This window comes from Hyperoodon ampullatus (assembly GCF_949752795.1).
Source record: "Hyperoodon ampullatus genome assembly, chromosome: 3".
NCBI classification, from domain to species: Eukaryota; Metazoa; Chordata; class Mammalia; order Artiodactyla; family Ziphiidae; genus Hyperoodon; species Hyperoodon ampullatus.
The window spans coordinates 43,144,507-43,167,213 of record NC_136916.1 but is presented as its reverse complement, the minus strand read 5'-3'; the positions used below and the strand labels follow the sequence as shown (position 1 = coordinate 43,167,213).

The following is a 22,707-nucleotide window of genomic DNA, read 5'->3' as shown; positions in this document are numbered from 1 at the left end:
AGCCACACTTCTCTGATCAGAAGGTGTAAGAAGCTGCCTTAACCTAAGGGGACAGAAAGCAGTCTGCTAAACAGAAGACCATTGTCCTCACAATAGGTCTTAACTTGGCTCTTCCTTTCTGAAGGAAAAGCCTCTTATTTTCCAAATGATCTGTAGTTCTACTTCAGGGTAAAAGCCTTTAGAGACGGTTCAAAATTTTCTTTTGCTGCTTAGACTTCTTGAAAAAAGTTTTGAACTGAAAATGCAAGACTATGAGAAGCAGATCCGGTTTTTGAAAGAAGAAATGGAAGCTCTCAAAGATGAGAAAATGCAACTGCAGCATCAGCTGGAGGGAGAGCGGGCCACCTCTGATGGCCTGAAAGGGGAGGTGGCCCGGCTGAGCAAGCAGGCAAAGGTAGGAGCTGCTCACTCCCCCACAAACTCTTTGGCTGACTCCTCTGACCTGCATGAGAGGGAGGAACTTCACATCCCTGCAGGGTCAGCTGACAGTACCCATGAGAGGGCAGAAAGCCAAAGGACCCCAGTTCCTCCAATCCTTCCAAGTATAAACCCCCCCGCTGCCTTTGACTTAGCAATACTGTTTTTTTATGTTTTAAAAGTCAGCTTTCTAACTTTGTAAAAATTACATTTACATAAAGTTCAAGTATGTTGACCCAGAGAATACTTCCATATTAAATTATAAATTGATGTGAACCTCTGTTATATAATCCATCACGTTGTATATCTCTTAATACCAGTATTAAAATTAAATGACCATATCAGAATCTTCCATTTAAAAGTGTTATCAGATAATCTACACAAGCAGTGGTCCATGCCTGGACGATCAAGGTTTAACTAAATTCCTTCCCCATTGGAAAATACAAACCTGTTTGTCCCTCCATTCTTCAAGGCAGACCATTTTAGTGTAAGGTTGGAAAGCTTTTAAGCTTCCACTAGATATGTGAGACACATGTTAGTAGAATAATTGTTATGATTACACAAATATCTTCTGTAATCATCAAGGAGTACCCGTGCATAGTTTAGAAGATGTGTCATGGAATCATACCTGGGTTGCCTCTGAATTTCTTAGCAGAACTGCCAGTATTCTCTGGGCCCTAGTTTCCTATTGTTTGAAAGTAGTAGATTGGACTGTGGAATCTGGAAGGACCACATATGCCTATGAGTCCTACATTCTTAGCAGCCACATAAGACTGATGTCAATCTGGGAGTCACGTCATCTGGCTGCAGTCTATATCTTGGGAAATCATGTGGCTGCCCTTGGAGTACGGCACCAATATTTGTCACTCGTTTCCTCTTTGGTAGCTAAAACTATGATCCACACTCTCCAATGTGGTATATTAAGGAGATTAGTCTGATTTTCAAAGAAAATAAACCCATTGTCATCATGATACATGTTATAATAAGCTGGTAAGTAAATACAGATATGACTTGGAACATTTAGTGAAACATTACCAAGAGTTGGGCTTGAGGGCGGATAGTCCTGGGTCCCCTGTCAGCTGTCCATGTGACCCTGAACGTGCCGTGTAACGCTTATGCAGCTTCAGTTTTCTGATCTATAAAAGGTCATTCTACTCACCTTATAGGCCTGTTACAAGGATGAGGTCGTGTATGTAAAATGATCAGTAAATGCCAACTTGATCTGCCTTTTCACCCCCTGTGGAAACAAAAGCTTTAACCTTTAAAACACTTAGGCTAACTGAGAAAATATCCAGGAAGGGTTATTCACCTCTGAACAGCTCCCATAGCTGCAAAAGCACAAACCTGAGCTCACAGGTGAATAGAGGCAGAATACAGCCTCTTCCCCACAACCAGAGCTGCCCCTCTTGGACCCGGGTCATGCCCTCACTGCCAACTCCCAGACCTCCAGGGCATGCCCTGCCCCTGCCGCTGGGCCACATCTAAACATAGCTGGAGCCCAGACCCTTGACTTTGCCCACTTCCTTGCATCCAAGATTTCATCATACAGTGAGAGAGAACTTAGCCCCTGTGCTTGACTTCTTGCAGCTCCTTCCCCTCTCCCTCCCCTCCCCAAGCTTGTAGTAAGTACTTATTTTTTCCCTTTTTATAGTAGGGAAGCTAATTCTGTTGCTACAACCAAGTACATCTGGGAAGCACAGTATTTTAGATAGTTAAACAAGGTTTTAAGGCCAAGCTTTATGGGCAGTGATGGTTTAACAAGATTTTAACTGAGAAACTGCAGTTAGGACAACTTGCATAGATAAATAATACAGTAATAGTGTTCCCTTTGTCTGATGTAAATCATGATAGCTGTTTTTTCTTCACCTGGTTCCATCATTGCTGGGATTCAGACAGTCTCTGAGTTTGCAAAGGAGATAGAGCTACTTCAGACACAGAAGATAGACGTGGAAAAACATGTGCAGTCCCAGAAACGGGAAATGAGAGGTAACGAAAATATGAGTCACTGAGTCCATTGGGGTGCGGGCTGAATTTATCATAGGTGTCACTGTTAAGGCAGTGTGTCCTTTGATTGGTCTGAGGCTGGTTAGTTAGTTGGTTGGTTGAATAGCTGGTAGGTTAGTCAGCTGATGAGATGGTTAGCTGGAGAGTCTGAAGGGCTAGAGAACTGGGTCCTTAAAAAGGAAATGGGAAAAGTGAAATTAGGAAAAAGTGTAATTTATACCAGTTCTGCCTTTTTCTCTCAGAAAAGATGTCAGAAATCACCAAACAACTTCTTGAGAGCTACAACACTGAAGATGTAAGAAGCAGGTAATCATTTTTGCATTACCAAGCATTCAAAAAAAGGTAACACATGAAAGATGATTTTCTTACCCTCCTCATGTTGCAGGCTCTCTCCAGAAGATTTGGAACATTTAAATGAGGATGGAGAACTTTGGTTTGCTTATGAAGGACTAAAGAAAGCAACACGGTGAGAAATTTCCCTCAGGTTCTTTGTGATTTTTCAGAGATAATGTACAATTGGAAACTCAAAAGTTTATCTTTCACAGATTTGATAGACAAAGTAAATTCCTTACAGTAGAATGGTCTAATAGTCCCTGGAAATATTTCTTTGAAGATTGAGTAAATTAGTTTAATAATGAAGAACAATCTCTTTGTGGGATAACTGGCCAAGTAATAAAACCCATAACCTGTACAGTGAAAACTGACTATATCAAATAAGTTAGCCAGTGTTGCTATAGATATATAAATATGTTTATTTATTTATGTATTTATTTTATTTTTGGCTGTGTTGGGTCTTCGTTGCTGTGCGCAGGCTTTCTCTAGTTGTGGTGAGCGGGGGCTACTCTTCATTGCGGTGCGCGGGCTTCTCATTGCAGTGGCTTCTCTTGTTACGGAGCATGGGTTCTAGGCATGCGGGCTTCAGTAGTTGTGGCACGTGACCTCAGTAGTTGTGGTGTATGGGCTTAGTTGCTCGGTGGCATGTGGGATCTTCCCGGACCAGGGCTCAAACCCGTGTCCCCTGCATTGGCAGGTGGATTCTTAACCACTGCGCCACCAGGGAAGTCCTTATAGATATGTTTAAATTTAAGGCGTTTGCTTTTTTAAAAATTAGTAAACTATTTTTAGAGCAGTTTTAGGTTCACAGCAAACCGAACAGAAAGTACAGAGGTTTCTCATATACATCCTACCCCTACACACGCACAGCCATTATCAACATCTCTCACCAGAGGGTACATCTTTTAAAACCGGTGAACCTACGCTGACACATCATTATCACCCAGAGTCAATAGTTTACCCTAGGGTTTACTCTTGGTGTTGTACACTTCTATGGGTTTTGGAAAATGTATCATAACGTGTATCTTTATCATTGTTGCATCACACAGAACATATTTTTTTAATTATTAGAGTAAAAATATAATTTTAATAATGTCCAAAATAAAATTTCTTATCATTAACTGCATGTTAACACCACATAACACTTCCTAACCAGCTAGAAGGAGTTTATAATTATATGTTCCTAATTCCATAGCTTGTAACCTTGTGTACACAAGTAAACTTTATGTGCTTAGCGCCTGGCTCTTAATTGTGGGTTTTCATAACTGCTGCAGAAGTACACACTCCGAGTCATCAGCAGAAGAAAGACTGCAGTTAACTTCTTGACCCCTCCTCTAACAGCATTTTGGAGAGCCATCTCCAGTCCCAGAAGGATTGCTACGAAAAGGAGATTGAAGCTCTGAACTTCAAAGTGGTGCATCTAAGTCAGGAAATCAACCACCTTCAGAAATTATTTAGAGAAGAGAATGACATCAATGAAAGTATCCGTCATGAAGTTACCAGGCTAACATCAGAAAACATGGTATGGTCTCAGCCACGGGCCCCAGTCGTGGCCATTATTCCGGAGATATTATGCATTAGTGGAGTAAAATTCGGTGTCTCAGCTGTAAAACAGATTACATTTCCCAGGAGTGAGATAGCTGGTTCAGAAGATAAAACTATAAAATTACCCCAGGCTGGAAAGCATTTTAAGAGGGTTTACCATAGGATAGGTCCAAATTCTGTGATATGTGTGCTCTTAAATCTATCCATTTTAAATCTAGCCCTAACCCCTTCGCAAGTAACAAAAAGCATTAAGGTAAAAAGGTACCTCTTGAGAGGGGTGTGCATTCAGAAAGTCAGTCGCCCTGCTCATGCCCCTCATCTCACTGTTTCAACAGCTTCCTTCTTCTGTGGTGCCTGTTCTTCCCCACGGTCATTTGTCTCATCCTTTCTTCTCAGTCATGTCTACTGGCATGAAGAAATACCTTAGGAACTTTCTCAACAAAAACAATCCTTTCTTAACCCCACACCCCTTGCAGCCACCACCCCATTTCTCTGGGGGACTTGGCCACACATCTCCACGCCACCTGGCTGTGATTTCTCCACTCACCTCCCGTTTACTCTGTGGCCACCCCATTCTGTGGGCTGCCTCTCCCACTAACTGAATCTGCCTGCACAGGGCTGAGCACAGAGGGTTCCTTTCCACCCTTAGTCTCTCAGCAGCACTTGGTGATATTAATGACTCCCTCTCCCTCCTCTCTGTTCTGCTGGCTTCCAGGACACTGTGGTCTCCCAGGCTTCTCATCCCGCCTCGCTGGCTGCTGCTTCTCTACTTCTTTACTGGTTCCTCCTCCTCCCCCTATAGCCTGGAAGCATTAGGAAATCTCAGTGCTGTGTCAACACGTGAGCATATGTGACCCTGGGCACAGCGGACATATGGAACGGTAGTTAAGGACCTGCACATCTTTGTTTATTCCTTGGGTGATGCTTTAATGAGGAATTTGCAGTGAAATCCAATTGCACAGTCAAACAAGTATTTTTCATTTGGACTTCAGAGGCACGGGTGTTTTCATAAACTTGCACAATAGAAAAACTCTCCGTACGTGACTAGGGGTGGAAATGATGGACATTTAAACAAATATTAGCTAGACAAAGACAGAGGATTATGAAACATGTTGGATCATTCCAGACCTCTGCTAACAGAGCCGTGCACAGCCTGGAATTCAGAGGGCACAGTAGGACCCCTTTGAGATGTTTCTAGATGAAGAGATAATGTCTCTGGGCCTGGACCAAAGAGACTGGCTGCCATTTCGTCACATCATCCCTCCCTCAACTCAGCAGAGAATTCCCGTATGCCCTCCCAGATGTACACTTCCTTCTCTCCAGGAGACCTTGGAGATGTGGAGGGTTGTAGCTATGCGAGAACCGCTCACCCTGAGCATGCTGGTATTTCTTGTGACTATATAGGTCTTGCGGTAAAAAAAAAACCCAACATTCCATCAATCCAGTCTATGCTTTGGCTAACCCTCTTACACAACTATACTAGACGTATGTTCCATGGGGTTAATGACCTAGACAGTTTAGTTTACTTCTGAGCAGCTCTGAGATTTTAAAGTTTATACGTGGAAGTATTCTAATATTTCTAATTCTTCACTAAAGATGATCCCAGACTTTAAACAGCAAATTGCAGAACTGCAGAAACAGAAGCAAGATCTTGAAATCCGCCTGAATGAACAAGCTGAAAACATGCAAGGTAACTGAAACCATGAAGCTGCTTTTAGAGAATGGTTTCCTGTATCCAGGAAATGACCAAAAAATCATCATCAGACTGATTCTCCTTGGAGCCAGGCAGGTGACATAAATGTGAGAAATGGGCTGGGTGGACAGTACATTAAGGTTCATAGGCATTTAAAGGCGGCAGCTGCCTCCAGGGTCCATTGATTGTTAGCAAGTAAGAATTTGGGCCCCAGTATTACTTGATACTCCTATTTTTAAAGAAAAACCAGAAATCCAGGTTTTTATGTGAAATATCACTTTTTTTTTTTTTCGGTACGCGGGCCTCTCACTGTTGTGGCCTCTCCCATTGCAGAGCACAGGCTCCGGACGCGCAGGCTCAGCGGCCATGGCTCACAGGCCCAGCCGCTCCGCGGCATGTAGGATCCTCCTGGACGGGGACACAAACCCATGTCCCCTGCATCGGCAGGCGGACTCTTAACCACTGCACCACCAGAGAAGCCCTGAAATATCACAATTTTTAAATAATGGCTTGAAAAGTTTTTAAACACTGTTCAGACCACATAAAACCTAATCTGTAGCTGGGTACAGTTTAGAACCCCTGATAACTGAAAATATGAAAATATGACCAAACCCAAATCAGAATGCAGTGACATGACCACCAAAGGACTGATAGTTCTTCTCATTATAGGAAAACTAGAAGAGTTGTCTAATCAGTTGAATCACAATCAGGAAGAGGAAGGAACGCAAAGAAAGTAAGTATCATCGTGCATGTACCTCAGGTTCACGTTCATGTAATGCTTTTCTTTTCTGAAATTGTGGGTGATACCAAAGAAAGGTTATTAAACCAAAAAAGCAAGGTGTTAATTAAGATATATAATTTGTTAGCATTCAAGTGTGAAGAAAAGAAATACATGTGTACACACACACACACCCTTCTCTGGGAGAGTGTATGAGAAATGAAACAAAACATTGGTTGCCTGCAGGGAGGGTAACTGGGTGGCTGGTGCATAGAGGAGGGAGGAGACTTACTTTTCACTGTGTAGACTTTTATACCCTTAGAACATCATGCCATACGCATGAATTATCTCTTCAGAAAAAATTGATAACATAAGATCATGTGAAAGAGAACAGTTTCTCTCTCAGCAGACCACTTAGGGTAAGGCTTAAAATCCATGTTGATAGAGAATCTTCATCGATAAACCCCCCAGATTACATCCTGACCAACAGAGGGCCTGGTAGAGCCTTGTGAGGAAAATGTTGTGCCACCAGCTTGTTGAGATACTTTTTAAAAAATGGTGGGTTTTTTTGTTTTTTGGGTTTTTTTTTTTTAACATCTTTATTGGAGTATAATTGCTTTACAGTGGTGTGTTAGTTTCTGCTGTATAACAAAGTGAATCAGCTATGTGCGTATGTATATCCCCATATCCCCTCCCTCTTGCATCTGCCTCCCACCCTCCTGATCCCACCCCTCTAGGTGGTCGCAAGGCACTGAGCTAATCTCCCTGTGCTATGCAGCTGCTTCCCACTAGCTATCTATTTTATTTATCTATTTGGTAGTGTATATATGTCCATGCCACTCTCTCACTTCGTCCCAGCTTACCCTTCCCCCTCCTCATGTCCTCAAGTCCATTCTCTACATCTGTGTCTTTATTCCTGTCCTGCCCCTAGGTTCATCAGAACCTTTTTTTTTTTAGATTCCATATATATGTGTTAGCATACAGTATTTGTTTTTCTCTTTCTGACTGACTTCACTCTGTATGACAGACTCTAGGTCCATCCACCTCACTACAAATAACTCAATTTTGTTTCTTTTATGGCTGAGTAATATTCCATTGTATATATGTGCCACATCTTTTTTATCCATTCATCTGTCGATGGACACTTAGGTGTCCATCAGATTGTCAATGCCCTTAGGTTGCTTCCATGTCCTGGCTATTGTAAATAGTGCTGCAATAAACATTGTGGTACATGACTCTTTTTGAATTATGGTTTTCTCAGGGTATATGCCCATTAGTGGGATTGCTGGGTCATATGGTTGTTCTATTTTTTGTTTTTTAAGGAACCTCCATTACTGTTCTCCATAGTGGCTGTATCAATTTACATTCACACCAACAGTGCAAGAGGGTTCCCTTTTCTAAAAGTGTTTTTGAAGCTATTTTAATTCAATGCTTTTGTAATAAAATATAGATTTACTTATTTATACGTAACTCAAGTTGGAATTACAGTTTTAGAGTTTCACACTCATTAGTAAGGTACCATTTTACATCCTAGTGTTTTTCCATACCACAAAACATTGCTTATATCAAATAATAGTTTTTATAACTTAGATTAGATTGCAGTTTTGTATGGTCAAAATATTTTGTAAAACTTTATAATCTTCAGAAAAGTCAGTTACTCTGACTTCTTCACTGTGAATTTTATTCACAGTCATTTCTAAGTCATCCTCATCAGATTAAAATTGACTCCCATATTATTAGTTAAATCATCAGAGGAATAGATGTCAAATTTGTCATCAGTGTTCCATTCGAATTTAAAAATCCTTGAGATACTTGATTTTAAGAACAGTAAATGGACACTCTGTGTCCCAGGGAGCATTTTTCATCATGTGACTTCTTTGGTAGGATTGGGGCGAAATGAGGGCCCAAAACAGTAGGAAAGTGGTGAGCACCATTTTGGAACTCTTTGGATGGGTTTTTCTTCTCTGATCGCTGGGTTTTGGAGTACCTGTTCCCATTCTTTTCACAAAGGAGATAATTAGCGAGCTTTTGGTCATAAGAGTGTAAGTGGGTATGGATGTCCTGTGGGAGCAGTCAAAGGGTGTAGGCAGGTGGGGACAAGAACTTCTTATCAGGTTAAGGAGACTGGAGCAGACGTGGACTTTTTTTTTTTTTTTTTTTTTTTTTTTTTTTTTTTTTTTGGTGGTACGTGGGCCTCTCACTGTTGTGGCCTCTCCCGTTGCGGAGCACAGACTCCGGACGCGCAGGCCCAGCAGCCATGGCTCACGGGCCCAGCCGCTCCGCGGCACGTGGGATCCTCCCGGACCGGGGCACGAACCCGCGTCCCCTGCATCGGCAGGCGGACTCTCAACCACTGCGCCACCAGGGAAGCCCCCAGACGTGGACTTTTATACCCCACGAGCCCTGATCTCTTCCTCCCACTTTGAGCACTCCCCTATTCAGGTACCACCTGCTTTACACATAAAGTGGCCAAAGTATTTTGCCATCTTTGGAAATATCACTGCTTGCTATGACAATGAGAGACATTTCCATGACGGTCAAACTGATACCAAAATTTCCTAATCCTTTTCTCAGAACCATAGAAGCCCCAAATGAAATGCATACCAAAGAGAAAGAGCAGCTGATGGATAAGATTCATGAAATGCAGGAGGCCAGCAAGCACTTGAGGAAACAATTTGAAACTGAAAGTGAAGTCAAGAGTAGTTTCCGGCAGGAAGCATCTTGCCTCACTGTGGAGCACACGGTGAGGAGTTTTGTCACTTGTTGATAAGTGATGCCTGCATATGCAGGCATCACTGAAGGGGGTCAGGCCACCTAAAGCATCCAATGAGCAGCATCTGCCTCCCACCAGAGCAGTCTGTTTCCTTATCTCAAAAGACAGGTGGTCTCTGAGGTTACAGCTGCCTCAGGGGAGCCTGGGGATTGATGAGGGCTGAGAGAGGACGGGTGGTGAGGACCTGAGCACTGTCCTATCGAGGGCACCCATCTGAGATGTTGACGCCCTGGCCCAGAGCACCTTGAGGGTGGTAGGCTGATGTGTGACCTCTGAGCAGAGCTTACCCCAACAAAGGCCTCTGCTTGCTTCTGGGGGGTGTGCCCTTCCTGCAGTTTTCAGAGTCAAAATGTTCTTCTATGCAATGGTCATGATAGTAGATGACTAACTTTTTTTTTTTTTTTTTTTTTTTTTGCGGTACGCGGGCCTCCCACCGCTGCGGCCCCCCGCGCCGCAGAGCACAGGCTCCGGACACGCAGGCCCAGCAGCCATGGCGCAGGCTCAGCCGGTCTGCGGCATGTGGGATCCTCCCGGACCGGGGCACAAACCCGCGTCCCCCGCATCGGCAGGCGAACTCCCAACCACTGCGCCACCAGGGAAGCCCCGATGACTAACTTTTTAACTTGTGAAAATCTTCATCAGATTGTCAATGCCCTTGTCAAAATGATATTTGGCAACTCTGTCAGCTTCCGGCAGTTCTTTTGAAATTTTATTGGTGTGTGAAACCCACAAGAATGAGAAGCACCAAAGTAGCAGATTGGGTGCTTTCCTGGGAGGTGGATGCTCACAGGCCGCTTCCTGGCCTGGCAACCTCCAAGACCATGACCAGGGGAGGGCTCACCCAGGCGTTGGTCAGCCTACACATGTCCACGGGCCCTGCTCCCTGTCGTCAGGGTCCCTCATTTCCTATCTCACAAGAAAAACATGATAAGGTAGGGGCTTCCCTGGTGGCGCAGTGGTTGAGAGTCCGCCTGCTGATGCAGGGGACACAGGTTCGTGCCCCGGTCCAGGAAGTTCCCACATGCTGCAGAGGAACTAGACCCATGAGCCACAACTACTGAGCCTGCGCATCTGGAGCCTGTGCTCCACAACAAGAGAGGCCATGATAGTGAGAGGCCCACACACCACAATGAAGAGTGGCCCCGGCTTGCCGCAACTAGAGAAAGCCCTCGCACAGAAACGAAGACCCAGCACAGCCACAATATATATCTATATATCTATATATCTATATATATATATAAATAAAATAAAAATAAATAGGTTAAGATGCTTCTGAGCTCATGTCCTTGTTTCTTTTGATTTCTGTAGGATCTTGAAGAAGTGTTAGGCTTGAAGGACAAAGTGATTAAAAAGTTACAAGATCAAGTGAAGACTCTAACCAAGACAATTGAAAAAGGTAGGAAAAATAACATTCACTTTCCTATTTTTTGAACTTTCAGCTAAGGTCCACATGTGTTGACATGTTATTTCCTGATGTGGTCCAAAGAATTTGAAAACCAAAGGAATGGGTCTCAACTGGTGGATTTGGGGCTCAGTGATGGGCTAATGGAAGGATCCTTCAAGGCAGGAAGATAGCTCACCACCTCTCAGATGATACCAGATATGCTCATGCAATTGTAAGGGACACCCTGGAATGACTACTTTTAACCTCTTTCTCTGTTAGCTCTCTCCTTGTAAAAATGAAACTGAAAAAGTTTCAACTTTAATGGCTTTAAAATTTATTTCCTCTCTCAGTGACATGGAATCAATATCCCAGTTTGTATTAGAAAAAAGAAATAGACAACTAAGAAGCTGGACAGCAGCCCTAAACATGGACTGAACTGTACACTGAGTGTCCTCATGAGATCCTGGGAAAAGGACCCTCTGCCTTTCTTTCCTTCACCCGCTTCTTTTTTTTTTTTACATCTTTATTGGAGTATAATTGCTTTACAATGGTGTGTTAGTTTCTGCTTTATAACAAAATAAATCAGTTATACATATACATATGTTCCCATATATCTTCCCTCTTGTGTCTCCCTCCCTCCCACCTTCCCTATCCCACCCCTCTAGGTGGTCACAAACCACCAAGCTGATCTCCCTGTGCTATGCAGCTGCTTCCCACTAGCTAGCTATTTTACGTTTGGTAGTGTATATATGTCCATGGCACTCTCTCACTTTGTCACAGCTTACCCTTCCCCCTCCCCATATCCTCAAGTCCATTCTCTATTAGGTCTGTGTCTTTATTCCCATCTTACCCCTAGGTTCTTAATGACCTTTTTTTTTTCTTAGATTCCATATATATGTGTTAGCATATGGTATTTGTTTTTCTCTTTCTGACTTACTTCACTCTGTATGACAGTCTCTAGGTCCATCGACTACACTACAAATATCTCAATTTCGTTTCTTTTTATGGCTGAGTAATATTGCATTGTATACATGTGCCACATCTTCTCTATCCATTCATCCGGTGATGGACACCTAGGTTGCCTCCATGTCCTGGCTATTGTAAATAGAGCTGCAATGAACATTTTGGTACATGACTCTTTTTGAATTATGGTTTTCTCAGGGTATATGCCCAGTAGTGGGATTGCTGTGTCGCATGGTAGTTCTGTTTGTAGTTTTTTAAGGAACCTCCCTACTGTTCTCCATAGTGGCTGTATCAATTTACATTCCCACCAACAGTGCAAGAGTGTTCCCTTTTCTCCACACCCTCTCCAGCATTTATTGTTTCTAGACTTTCTGATGATGGCCATTCTGACTGATGTGAGATGATATCTCATTGTAGTTTTGATTTGCATTTCTCCAATGATTAATGATGTTGAGCATTCTTTCATGTGTTTGTTGGCAATCTGTGTATCTTCTTGGGGGAAATGTCTGTTTAGGTCTTCTGCCCATTTTTGGATTGGGTTGTTTGTTTTTTTGTTATTGAGCTGTGTGAACTGCTTGTAAATCTTGGAGATTAATCCTTTGTCAGTTGCTTCATTTGCAAATATTTTCTCCCATTCTTTTGGTCTTGTTTATGGTTTCCTTTGCTGTGCAAAAGCTTTTAAGTTTCATTAGGTCCCATTTGTTTATTTTTGTTTTTATTTCCTTTTCTCTAGGAGGTGGGTCAAAAAGGATCATGCTGTGATTTATATCATAGAGTGTTCTGCCTATGTTTTCCTCTGAGAGTTTTATAGTGCCTGGCCTTACATTTAGGTCTTTAATCCATTTTGAGTTTATTTTTGTGTATGGTGTTAGGGACTGTCCTAATTTTATTCTTTTACATGTAGCTGTCCAGTTTTCCCAGCACCACTTATTGAAAAGGCTGTCTTTTCTCCATTGTATATTCTTGCCTCCTTTATCAAAAATAAGGTGACAGTATGTGCATGGGCTTATCTCTGGGCTTTCTATCCTGTTCCATTGATGTATATTCCTGTTTTTGTGCCAGTACCATACTGTCTTGATTACTGTAGCTTTAAGTAGTATAGTCTGAAGTCAGGGAGCCTGATTCCTCCAGCTCCATTTTTCTTTCTCAAGATTGCTTTGGCTATTTGGGGTCTTTTGTGTCTCCATACAAATTGCAAAATTTTTTGTTCTAGTTCTGTAAAAAATGCCAGTGGTAGTTTGATAGGGATTGCATTGAATCTGTAGATTGCTTTGGGTAGTAGAGTCATTTTCACAGTGTTGATTCTTCCAATCCAAGAACATGGTATATCTGTCCATCTGTTTGTATCATCTTTAATTTCTTTCATCAGTGTCTTATAATTTTCTGCATACAGGTCTTTTGTCTCCTTAGGTAGGTTTATTCCTAGGTATTTTATTCTTTTTGTTGCAATGGTTAATTGGAGTGTTTCCTAAATTTCTCCTTCAGATTTTTCATCATTAGTGTATAGGAATACCAGAGATTTCTGTGCATTAATTTTGTATCCTGCTACTTTACCAAATTCATTGATTAGCTCTAGTAGTTTTCTGGTAGCATCTTTAGGATTCTCTATGTATAGTATCATGTCATCTGCAAACAGTGACAGTTTTACTTTTTCTTTTCTCATTTGGATTCCTTTTATTTCTTTTTCTTCTCTGATTGCTGTGGCTAAAACTTACAAAACTATGTTGAATAATAGTGGTGAGAGTGGACAATCTTGTCTTGTTCCTGATCTTAGAGGAAATGGTTTCAGTTTTTCACCATTGAAAATGATGTTGGCTGTGGGTTTGTCATATATGGCATTTATTATGTTGAGGTAAGTTCCCTGTATGCCTACTTTCTGGAGGGTTTTTATCATAAATGAGTGTTGAATTTTGTTGAAAGTTTTTTCTGCATCTATTGAGATGATCGTATAGTTTTTGTGCTTCAATTTGTTAATATGGTTTATCGCATTGATTGATTTGCGTATTTTGAAGAATCCTTGCATTCCTGGGATAAACCCCACTTGATCATCGTGTATGATCCTTTTAATGTGCTGTTGGATTCTGTTTGCTAGTATTTTGCTGAGAATTTTTGCATCTATGTTCATCAGTGATATTGGCCTGTAGTTTTCTTTCTTTGTGACATCTTTGTCTGGTTTTGGTATCAGGGTGATGGTGGCCTCATAGAATGAGTTTGGGAGTGTTCCTCCCTCTGGTATATTTTGGAAGAGTTTGAGAAGGACAGGTGTTAGCTCTTCTTTAAATATTTGATAGAATTCGCCTGTGAAGCCATCTGGTCCTGGGCTTTTGTTTGTTGGAAGATTTTTAATCACAGTCTCAACTTCAGTGCTTGTGACTGGTCTGTTTATATCTTCTATTTCTTCCTGGTTCAGTCTCAGAGGTTGTGCTTTTCTAAGAATTTGTCCATTTATTCCAGGTTGTCCATTTTATTGGTATAGAGTTTCTTGTAGTAATCTCTCATGATCCTTTGTATTTTTGCAGTGTCAGTTGTTACTTCTGCTTTCATTTCTAATTCTATTGATTTGAATCAATTCTATTGATTTGGATGATCTGTCCATTGGTGAAAGCGGGGTGTTAAAGTTCCCTTCTATGATTGTGTTACTGTCAATTTCCCCTTTTATGGCTGTTAGCAGTTGCCTTATGTATTGAGGTGCTCCTAATTTGGGTGCATAAATGTTTACAATTGTTATGTCTTCTTCTTGGATTGATCCCTTGATCATTATGTAGTGTCCTTCTTTGTCTCTTGTAATAGTCTTTGGTTTAAAGTCTATTTTGCCTGATGTGAGAATTGCTACTCCAGCTTTCTTTTGATTTCCATTTGCGTGGAATATCTTTTTCCATCCCCTCACTTTCAGTCTGTATGTGTCCCTAGGTCTGAAGTGAGTCTCTTGTAGACAGCATATATACGGGTCTTGTTTTTGTATCCATTCAGCCAGTCTATGTCTTTTGGTTGGTGCATTTAATCCATTTACATTTAAGGTAGTTATTGATATGTATATTCATATTACCATTTTCTTAATTGTTTTGGGTTTGTTATTTTAGGTCCTTTCCTTCTCTTGTGTTTCCTGCCTAGAGAAGTTCCTTTAGCATTTGTTGTAAAGCTGGTTTGGTGGTGATGAAGTGTCTTAGCTTTTGCTTGTCTGTAAAGGTTTTAATTTCTCTGTCGAATCTGAATGAGATCCTTGCTGGGTAGAGTAATCTTGGTTGTAGGTTTTTCCCTTTCATCACTAACTATGTCCTGCCACTCCCTCTGGCTTGCAGAGTTTCTGCTGAAAGATCAGCTGTTAACCTTATGGGGATTCCCTTGTATGTTATTTGTTGTTTTTCCCTTGCTGCTTTTAATATATTTTTCTTTGATGTTAATTTTTGATAGTTTGATTAATATGTGTCTTTGCATGTTTCTCCTTGGATGTGTCCTGCATGGGATTCTCTGTGCTTCCTGGACTTGATTGACTACTTCCTTTCCCATATTAGGGAAGTTTTCAACTATAATCTCTTCAAATATTTTCTCAGTCCCTTTCTTTTTCTTTTCTTCTTCTGGGACCCCTATAATTCAAATGGTGGTGTGTTTGATGTTGTCCTGGAGGTCTCTGAGACTGTCCTCAATTCTTTTTTTTTTTTTTGGTATGCAGGCCTCTCACTGTTGTGGCCTCTCCCTTAGCGGAGCACAGGCTCCGGACTGCAGGCCCAGCGGCCACGGCTCACGGGCCTAGCCGCTCCGCGGCACGTGGGATCCTCCCGGACCAGGGCACGAACCCACGTCCCCTGCATCGGCAGGCGGACTCTCAGCCACTGTGCCACCAGGGAAGCCCTGTCCTCAATTCTTTTCATTCTTTTTTCTTTATTCTGCTCTGCAGTAGTTATTTCCACTATTTCATCTTCTAGGTCACTTATCCTTTCTGCCTCAGTTATTCCTTCTAGAGAATTTTAAATTTCATTTATTGTGTTGTTCATCATTGTTTGTTTGCTTTAGTTCTTCTAGGTCCTTGTTAAACATTTCTTGTATTTTCTCCATTCTATTTCCAAGATTTTGGATCATCTTTACTATCATTACTCTGAATTCTTTTTCAGGTAGACTGCCTGTTTCCTCTTCATTTGTTTGGTCTGGTGGGTTTTTACCTTACTCCTTCATCTGCTGTGTGTTTCTCTGTCTTCTCATTTTGCTTAACTTACTTACTGTGTTTGGGGGTCTCCTTTTCGTAGGCTGCAGGTTCATAGTTCCCATTCTTTTCGATGTCTGCCCCCAGTGGGTAAGGTTGGTTCAGTGGGTTGTATAGGCTTCCTGGTGGAGGGGATTGGTGCCTGTGTTATGGTGGATGAGGCTGGATATTGTCTTTCTGGTGGGCAAGACTGCGTCCAGTGGTGTGTTTAGGGTACCTGAGACCTTATTATGATTTTAGGCAGCCTCTCTGCTAATGGGTGGGTTTGTGTTCCGGTCTTGCTAGTTGTTTGGCATAGGGTGTCCAGCACTGTAGCTTGCTGGTTGTTGAGTGGAGCTGGGTTTTAGCGTTGAGATGGAGATCTCTCGGAGATCTTTCGCCATTTGATATTACATGGAGACGGGAAGTCTCTGGTGGACCAGTGTCCTAAACTCGGCTCTCCCACCCCAGAGGCACAGGCCTTACACCTGGCTGGAGCACCAAGATGCTGTCAGCCACACAGCTCAGAAGAAAAGGGAGAAAAAAAGAAAGAAAGAAAAAAATAAAGTTATTAAAATAAAAAATAAAAATAAATTATTTTTAAAAATTTAAAATTAAATAGTAATAAGAAAGAAAGAAGAGTGCAACCAAACCAAAAAACAAATCCAGGGCTTCCCTGGTGGCGCAGTGGTTGAGAGTCCACCTGCCGATGCAGGGGACACGGGTTCATGCCCCGGTCTGGGAAGATCCCACATGCCGCAGAGCGGCTGGGCCCGTGAGCCATGGCCACCGAGCCTGCACATCTGGAGCCTGTGCTCCGCAATAGGAGAGGCCACAGCAGTGATAGGCCCACATACCACCAAAAAACCTGAAAAACAGGGCTTCCCTGGTGGCGCAGTGTTTGAGAGTCCGCCTGCCGATGCAGGGGACACGGGTTCGTGCCCCGATCTGGGAGGATTCCACATGCCGCGGAGCGGCTAGGCCCATGAGCCATGGCCGCTGAGCCTGCACGTCTGGAGCCTGTTCTCTCCAACGGGAGAGGCCACAACAGTGAGAGGCCCACATACCACAAAAAAACAAACAGACAAACAAACAAAAAAACAAATCCAACAATGATAACAAGCACTAAAAACTATACAAAAAAAAAACAGAACACTAGGACAAATGGTAAAAGCAAAGCTATACAGACAAAATCACACAAAGAATCATACACATACACACTCACAAAAAGAGAAAAAGGAAAAAATTTATATATATATCTTTTGGGAAGTGTGAGGTCTTCTGCCAGTGTTCAGTAGGTGTTCTGTAGGAGTTGTTCCACATGTAGATGTATTTCTGGTGTATTTGTGGGGAGGCAGGTGATCTCCATGTCTTACTTCTCTGCCATCTTGAAGGTCTCTCTCCCTTCACCCACTTCTGTGTCACTGAACTTTTCTGACTTCTCTCTTCTAACTCCCTTTACTCTTTTGTTCAGTATTGCTTCTTCCTCCCAACCTTTATCACTAAGGCTGTATCTTCAATTCTCTGTTCTCTTTACTATATTCCTTTCTTTGAAGAGCTCCTTTACTATTATTTATTCAGCTCTCACCTCACATTTAATATGTCCAAAACCAAAATGAGGATCTTTCCGCTTCAATAATTAATGATAAAGGTCAGTCTGCCCTCATGAGGGCAGAGACCATGTCTGTCCTTCCCATTGCCCAGTGGTGTCCCCGTTGTTGGAATGAATGAAGGAACTGCCATCGCTACATAAGGACTTCCAAAATCCACCTGCCATTCCTCACTTTTCCTGAGTCCCAGTCCCTTTTTGCCTCTAAGACTACTCCTTCACCTTTCTATTATCACCTCCAACCCAGTGTGTCTAAAGTGGAATATATCAGCTTTCCTTCCTGTATCATGTATCTATTGTCATATAACAAACTATCCCAAAATTTAGCAGGAATAAAGACGCAGATGTAGAGAATGGACTTCAGGACATGGGGAAGGGGAAGCTGGGACGAAGTGAGAGAGTGGCATGGACTTATATATACTACCAAATGTAAAATAGATAGCTAGTGGGAAGTAGCCGCATAACACAGGGAGATCAGCTGGGTGCTTTGTGACCACCTGGAGGGGTGGGATAGGGGGAGGGTGGGAGGGAGACGCAAGAGGGAGGAGATATGGGGATATATGTATAGCTGATTCACTTTGTTATACAGCAGAAACTAAAACACCATTGTAAAGCAATTATACTCCAATAAAGATGTTAAAAAAAAATCACAGTTTCTCAACCTAAGTGTCCATCATCGGATGAATGGATAAAGAAGATTTGGCACATATATACAATGGAATATTACTAAGCCATAAAAAGAAACGAAGTTGAGTTATTTGTAGTGAGGTGGATGGACCTAGAGTCTGTCATACAGAGTGAAGTAAGTCAGAAAGAGAAAGACAACTACCGTATGCTAACACATATATATGGAATCTAAGGGGAAAAAAAGGTCATGAAGAACCTAGGGGTAAGACAGGAATAAAGACACAGACCTAATAGAGAATGGACTTGAGGATATGGGGAGGGGGAAGGGTAAGCTGTGACAAAGTGAGAGAGTGCCATGGACATATATACACTACCAAATGTAAAATAGCTAGCTAGTGGGAAGCAGCCGCATAGCACAGGGAAGTCAGCTCGGTGCTTTGTGATCACCTAGAGGGGTGGGATAGGGAGGGTGGGAGGGAGGGAGACGCAAGAGGGAAGATATATGGGAACATATGTATATGTATAGCTGATTCATTTTGTTATACAGCAGAAACTAACACACCATTGTAAAGCAATTATACTCCAATAAAGATGTAAAAAAAAACCAAAAACCACAGTTTCTGAACGTCAAGAATCCATAAGTGGCTTAGCTGGGTGGTCCTGGCTCTGAGTTGCAGTGAAGTCATCAGCAGGGATGCAGTCATCTGAAGGCTTAGCTGGGGCTGGAGTGCCTGTCTCCAAGCTCATTCACATGGCTGTGGCCTGGAAGCCAGTACCTTTTGGACACTCCATAGGTGGCACTAGCTCCCAAGGAATATGGTCAGATACAAGTGACCACACTTAAGAATACCCAAAGTATGATGTTCTTATCATGTATTTCTGCTTCATTTATTGTTCTTCCCAGTCCAGATGCAGTTCAGCAATCAGAGTTTATTCTTAGCATAAGCAGGTTGCTTAGTAAAACAGTTAACATTCTACCTTTATCCGTCTCCAAGGGAACAGAGCTAGTAAATCAACAGGACAGACTCTCATGCAGTAGAAGAGAGTTCTGTTAACTCTTTACCTGGATTATCTTCTTTTTCATCCATCAGAGCCTACTCACTTTTCTTGGCCCAGCTGGAGTGCTGCCTCCTTCAAGAAGAATTTTTTAACAGTTCCAACATACTTATGTGTAAAGTCTTATGTCCCCTGTATTTATTTCCTATGGCTGCCTAACAAATCACCATAAAATTAGTGGCTTAATAAAACACGAGTCTTACAGTTCTAGAGGTCAGAAGTTCAAAATGGTCTTCATTGGGTTAAAGTCAACATGTCAGCAGGGCTTCTGTAGGCTTTAGGGGGAGATTCTGTTCTCTTGCCTTTTCCTTCTTCTAGAAGCCACCCACTTGTACTGACTTATGGGCTTCTTCCACCATCTTTGAATTCAGTAGCATGACATCTTTAAAATCTTTCTGACTCTCTAACCTGTGCTTCTGTGTACATCTCCGCCTCTCAGAATGGACATGAATCTTTAGAGACCAGAGGGCAGACTGTGGCCCACCCAAAGATGTCCATGTCCCAATCCCCAGAACCTGTAAATATGTTATCTTATATGGTAGAAGGGATTTTGCAGATGTGATTATGTGAAGGATCATGAGATGGGGAGAGTCGCCTGGATTATCCAGGTGGATTATCCAGGTACAATAATCACAAAAGACCTTAAAAGAGAGGTAGGAGTGACAGGGTGAGAGAAGGTGATATGACAACGTAAGCAGAGAGAGAAAGATGTGGTGATAGAAGCAGAGGTTAGAGTGATGTGGCCACAAGCCAAATCACGTGGGCAGCCTCTAGAAGCTGGAAAAGGCAAGAAATGAGTTCTCCCCTAGAGCCTCCAGAAGAAACACAGCTCTGCTGACACTTTGATTTTAGCAGTGTAAGATCTATTTCAGTCTTATGACCTCCAGAAATGTGAAACTTCTAAAATTATATATATATATATATATATATATATATATATATATTTTTTTTTTTTTTTGCGGTACACGGGCCTCTCACTGTTGTGGCCTCTCCCGCCGCGGAGCACAGGCTCTGGACGCGCAGGCTCAGCGACCATGGCTCACGGGCCCAGCCACTCCGTGGCACATGGGATCCTCCTGGACCGGGGCACGAACCCATGTTCCCTGCATCGGCAGGCGGACTCTCAACCACTGCGCCACCAGGGAAGCCCTAAACTATATATTTTTTTAAAATTGTGCTTTATGCTACTGAGTTTGTGGCACCTTGTGATGGCACATAGGAAGCTAGGCCAGCCACCTTGGGATCATGCAGTTTGGTGTTTTGCACACCACATGTTTTGTGAATCTCATTTTTTTAACCGTAACATCAGCGTCCTGAAGGCAAGAGCATCATCTTGGATTGTTTTCATATCCCCACCATGCTCGATATATACCAGATGCTCATGAGGATATATACCAGCAGCTATACTCATTGATATACTCACAGATAAGAATCACTACCAGAAGAAATTCTTCAGGATTTAATAAAGTTTGCATTTATCAGAAAGCCACAGGAATTCATGGGCAAACCAGCCAGTATGGGATGGAAAGAGAGAGGGTAGTCTCATGATAATGCTGGTGAAAGTTGTTTTTGTGTATTTAGTTGATCGTTTGCCTCTGCCTACAGCCGATGATGTGCACCTGTCCTCAGGACCCAAGGAGTACCTTGGAATGCTGGAATACAAGAGAGAAGATGAGGCCAAGCTCATCCAAAACCTCATTCTTGGTAGTGAAACATGGAACTCTGAATTTTTGCTCTCTCTTTGAGAACTTGAGCATCAGCCATTGCTACAGTCTTGGGCAGGGGTATTTCCTCTTCTTCCTCCACTGCTTCTTCTCAGCCTCCCCACTGTTGACCACATAATTCTTTGTTTGAGGTGGGGAGGGGCTTTGCACTGTAGAATATTGAGCAGTGTCGTTGGCTTCTATTCTGTAGAAGCCAGTAGCAGCCCCTAGCCATGACAATAAGAACTGCCTCCAGACGTTGCCATATGCCCTCTGGGGGTGCCTTGCCTTCAGTTGAGAAGTACTGCCCTAACCTCTTCCCAAGTCTCATCACATGGTCAGGGTAGAAGACACATCTCCTCATCTTTGTGTCTCAGCACAGGAGCCATGGGAAAAGTAATTGTGGTTCCTTTGTTCCATCTGACTTCTGAGAAATTTATTTGCAGGCAGTACGGTGGAGGCTTTCCAGCCACACCTCAGTTACAGGAATCTCCCAGTGGGCACACTCTAGGGTTGGTGGTCTTCGAAACAATCTTACTAGACTGTCTTCACCATGAAAACCACATGGTTTTCCAGGGAAAAGGAGAAAAGCTGCCTCCCTATCAGCGGGTTGTAACATCTCAAAGCAGAAAGCCCATATGTAGCCTTACTCCTCTTGTCCTAATTGACTCCCCTCAGAGGACATGAGCAGCCCTACCCTTTCCTTTCCACCCTCACTGGTGCACAGCTGTGGGGCCTCTTTTTTCCCCTGTCTTAATGCAGACATGGGGAGGTCTGTGTTTACTTACCTTAACTTGTTCTATAAAGTTTCTATCGTCCCTTCATTCCCACTCTGCCTTCCAGCCATTCTCTTCTCCTCAAGACCAGCTGGTCCTCCTCTGCAGGACTGCTGTGTACCTGTTTTCTCTTGTCAAGGCAGATGCATGTGATTGCTGAGATCATATTCCATCCTCATCCTAGAGGCTGAAGTGAGGGTGCATGGAACTGGGGTTCCTCTGTTACCTTGGAGATATGAAATTCTGTCCTTTATTCAACCTTAGAAAAGAGAAGGTACTTTGCAAATGAAAAGTAAGAGAAGCAGGTGGCACCTGCATGTATATTTTTGCCAAGAAAACTGCCAGCCTGAACTCCTCAAAGGGAAAAGACATCCCTATGCATTCAGGCACTGCATCAAGTACAGAAAAGCAGACACCCCCTGCCCCATCATTATAGGTTCCTTATCGGGAGAGCTGATCGTCAGCTGTAATCCTCACTGACTCTCTCTGCTCCAGACCTGAAGCCCCGCGGTGTGGTGGTGAACATGATTCCCGGGCTGCCAGCTCACATCCTGTTCATGTGTGTACGCTACGCAGACTCTCTAAATGATGCCAACATGCTCAAGTCCCTCATGAACAGCACCATTAATGGTATCAAGCAGGTGGTTAAGGTAAGGAACTACCTTTGACATGGCCCTTGGTATTATGGCTACTTTAGTGCAGCTAATGTGGGAAAGTTTTGTAGTAAAACTCCAGAGCCAGTACACACTAGCGAGTTCACATTGATGTGAGGCCTTATAAGAACAGCGAATAAGGGAACATCTTTACATACAACTCTGGTCTTGTTAAACACTGTTGAATTTACACTGGAGAAATGTCTTCTGAGTGCAGTGAATGCTGGAAAGTCTATAGCCAAAACTTCCATTCATTTGGCTCCAAAAAGTTCACAC

At 42.7% G+C, this 22,707-nt stretch overlaps 1 protein-coding gene across 1 annotated transcript in view; it reads left to right on the top strand.

Annotated features, from left to right (window-relative positions):
• The window catches only part of MYO5C (myosin VC), a gene marked incomplete at both ends in the record, with an annotated part of 99,201 nt that overhangs the window by 60,490 nt on the left and 16,004 nt on the right, over positions 1 to 22,707 (top strand). Inside the window, 11 exons of the mRNA XM_079699076.1 lie at positions 214 to 394; positions 2,310 to 2,403; positions 2,664 to 2,727; positions 2,807 to 2,887; positions 4,096 to 4,276; positions 5,896 to 5,989; positions 6,662 to 6,725; positions 9,285 to 9,453; positions 10,792 to 10,879; positions 20,905 to 21,003; positions 22,274 to 22,428. Of these exons, the coding sequence (XP_079555202.1) occupies positions 214 to 394; positions 2,310 to 2,403; positions 2,664 to 2,727; positions 2,807 to 2,887; positions 4,096 to 4,276; positions 5,896 to 5,989; positions 6,662 to 6,725; positions 9,285 to 9,453; positions 10,792 to 10,879; positions 20,905 to 21,003; positions 22,274 to 22,428 (1,270 nt within the window). The remainder of the gene's footprint in view (positions 1 to 213; positions 395 to 2,309; positions 2,404 to 2,663; positions 2,728 to 2,806; positions 2,888 to 4,095; positions 4,277 to 5,895; positions 5,990 to 6,661; positions 6,726 to 9,284; positions 9,454 to 10,791; positions 10,880 to 20,904; positions 21,004 to 22,273; positions 22,429 to 22,707) is intronic.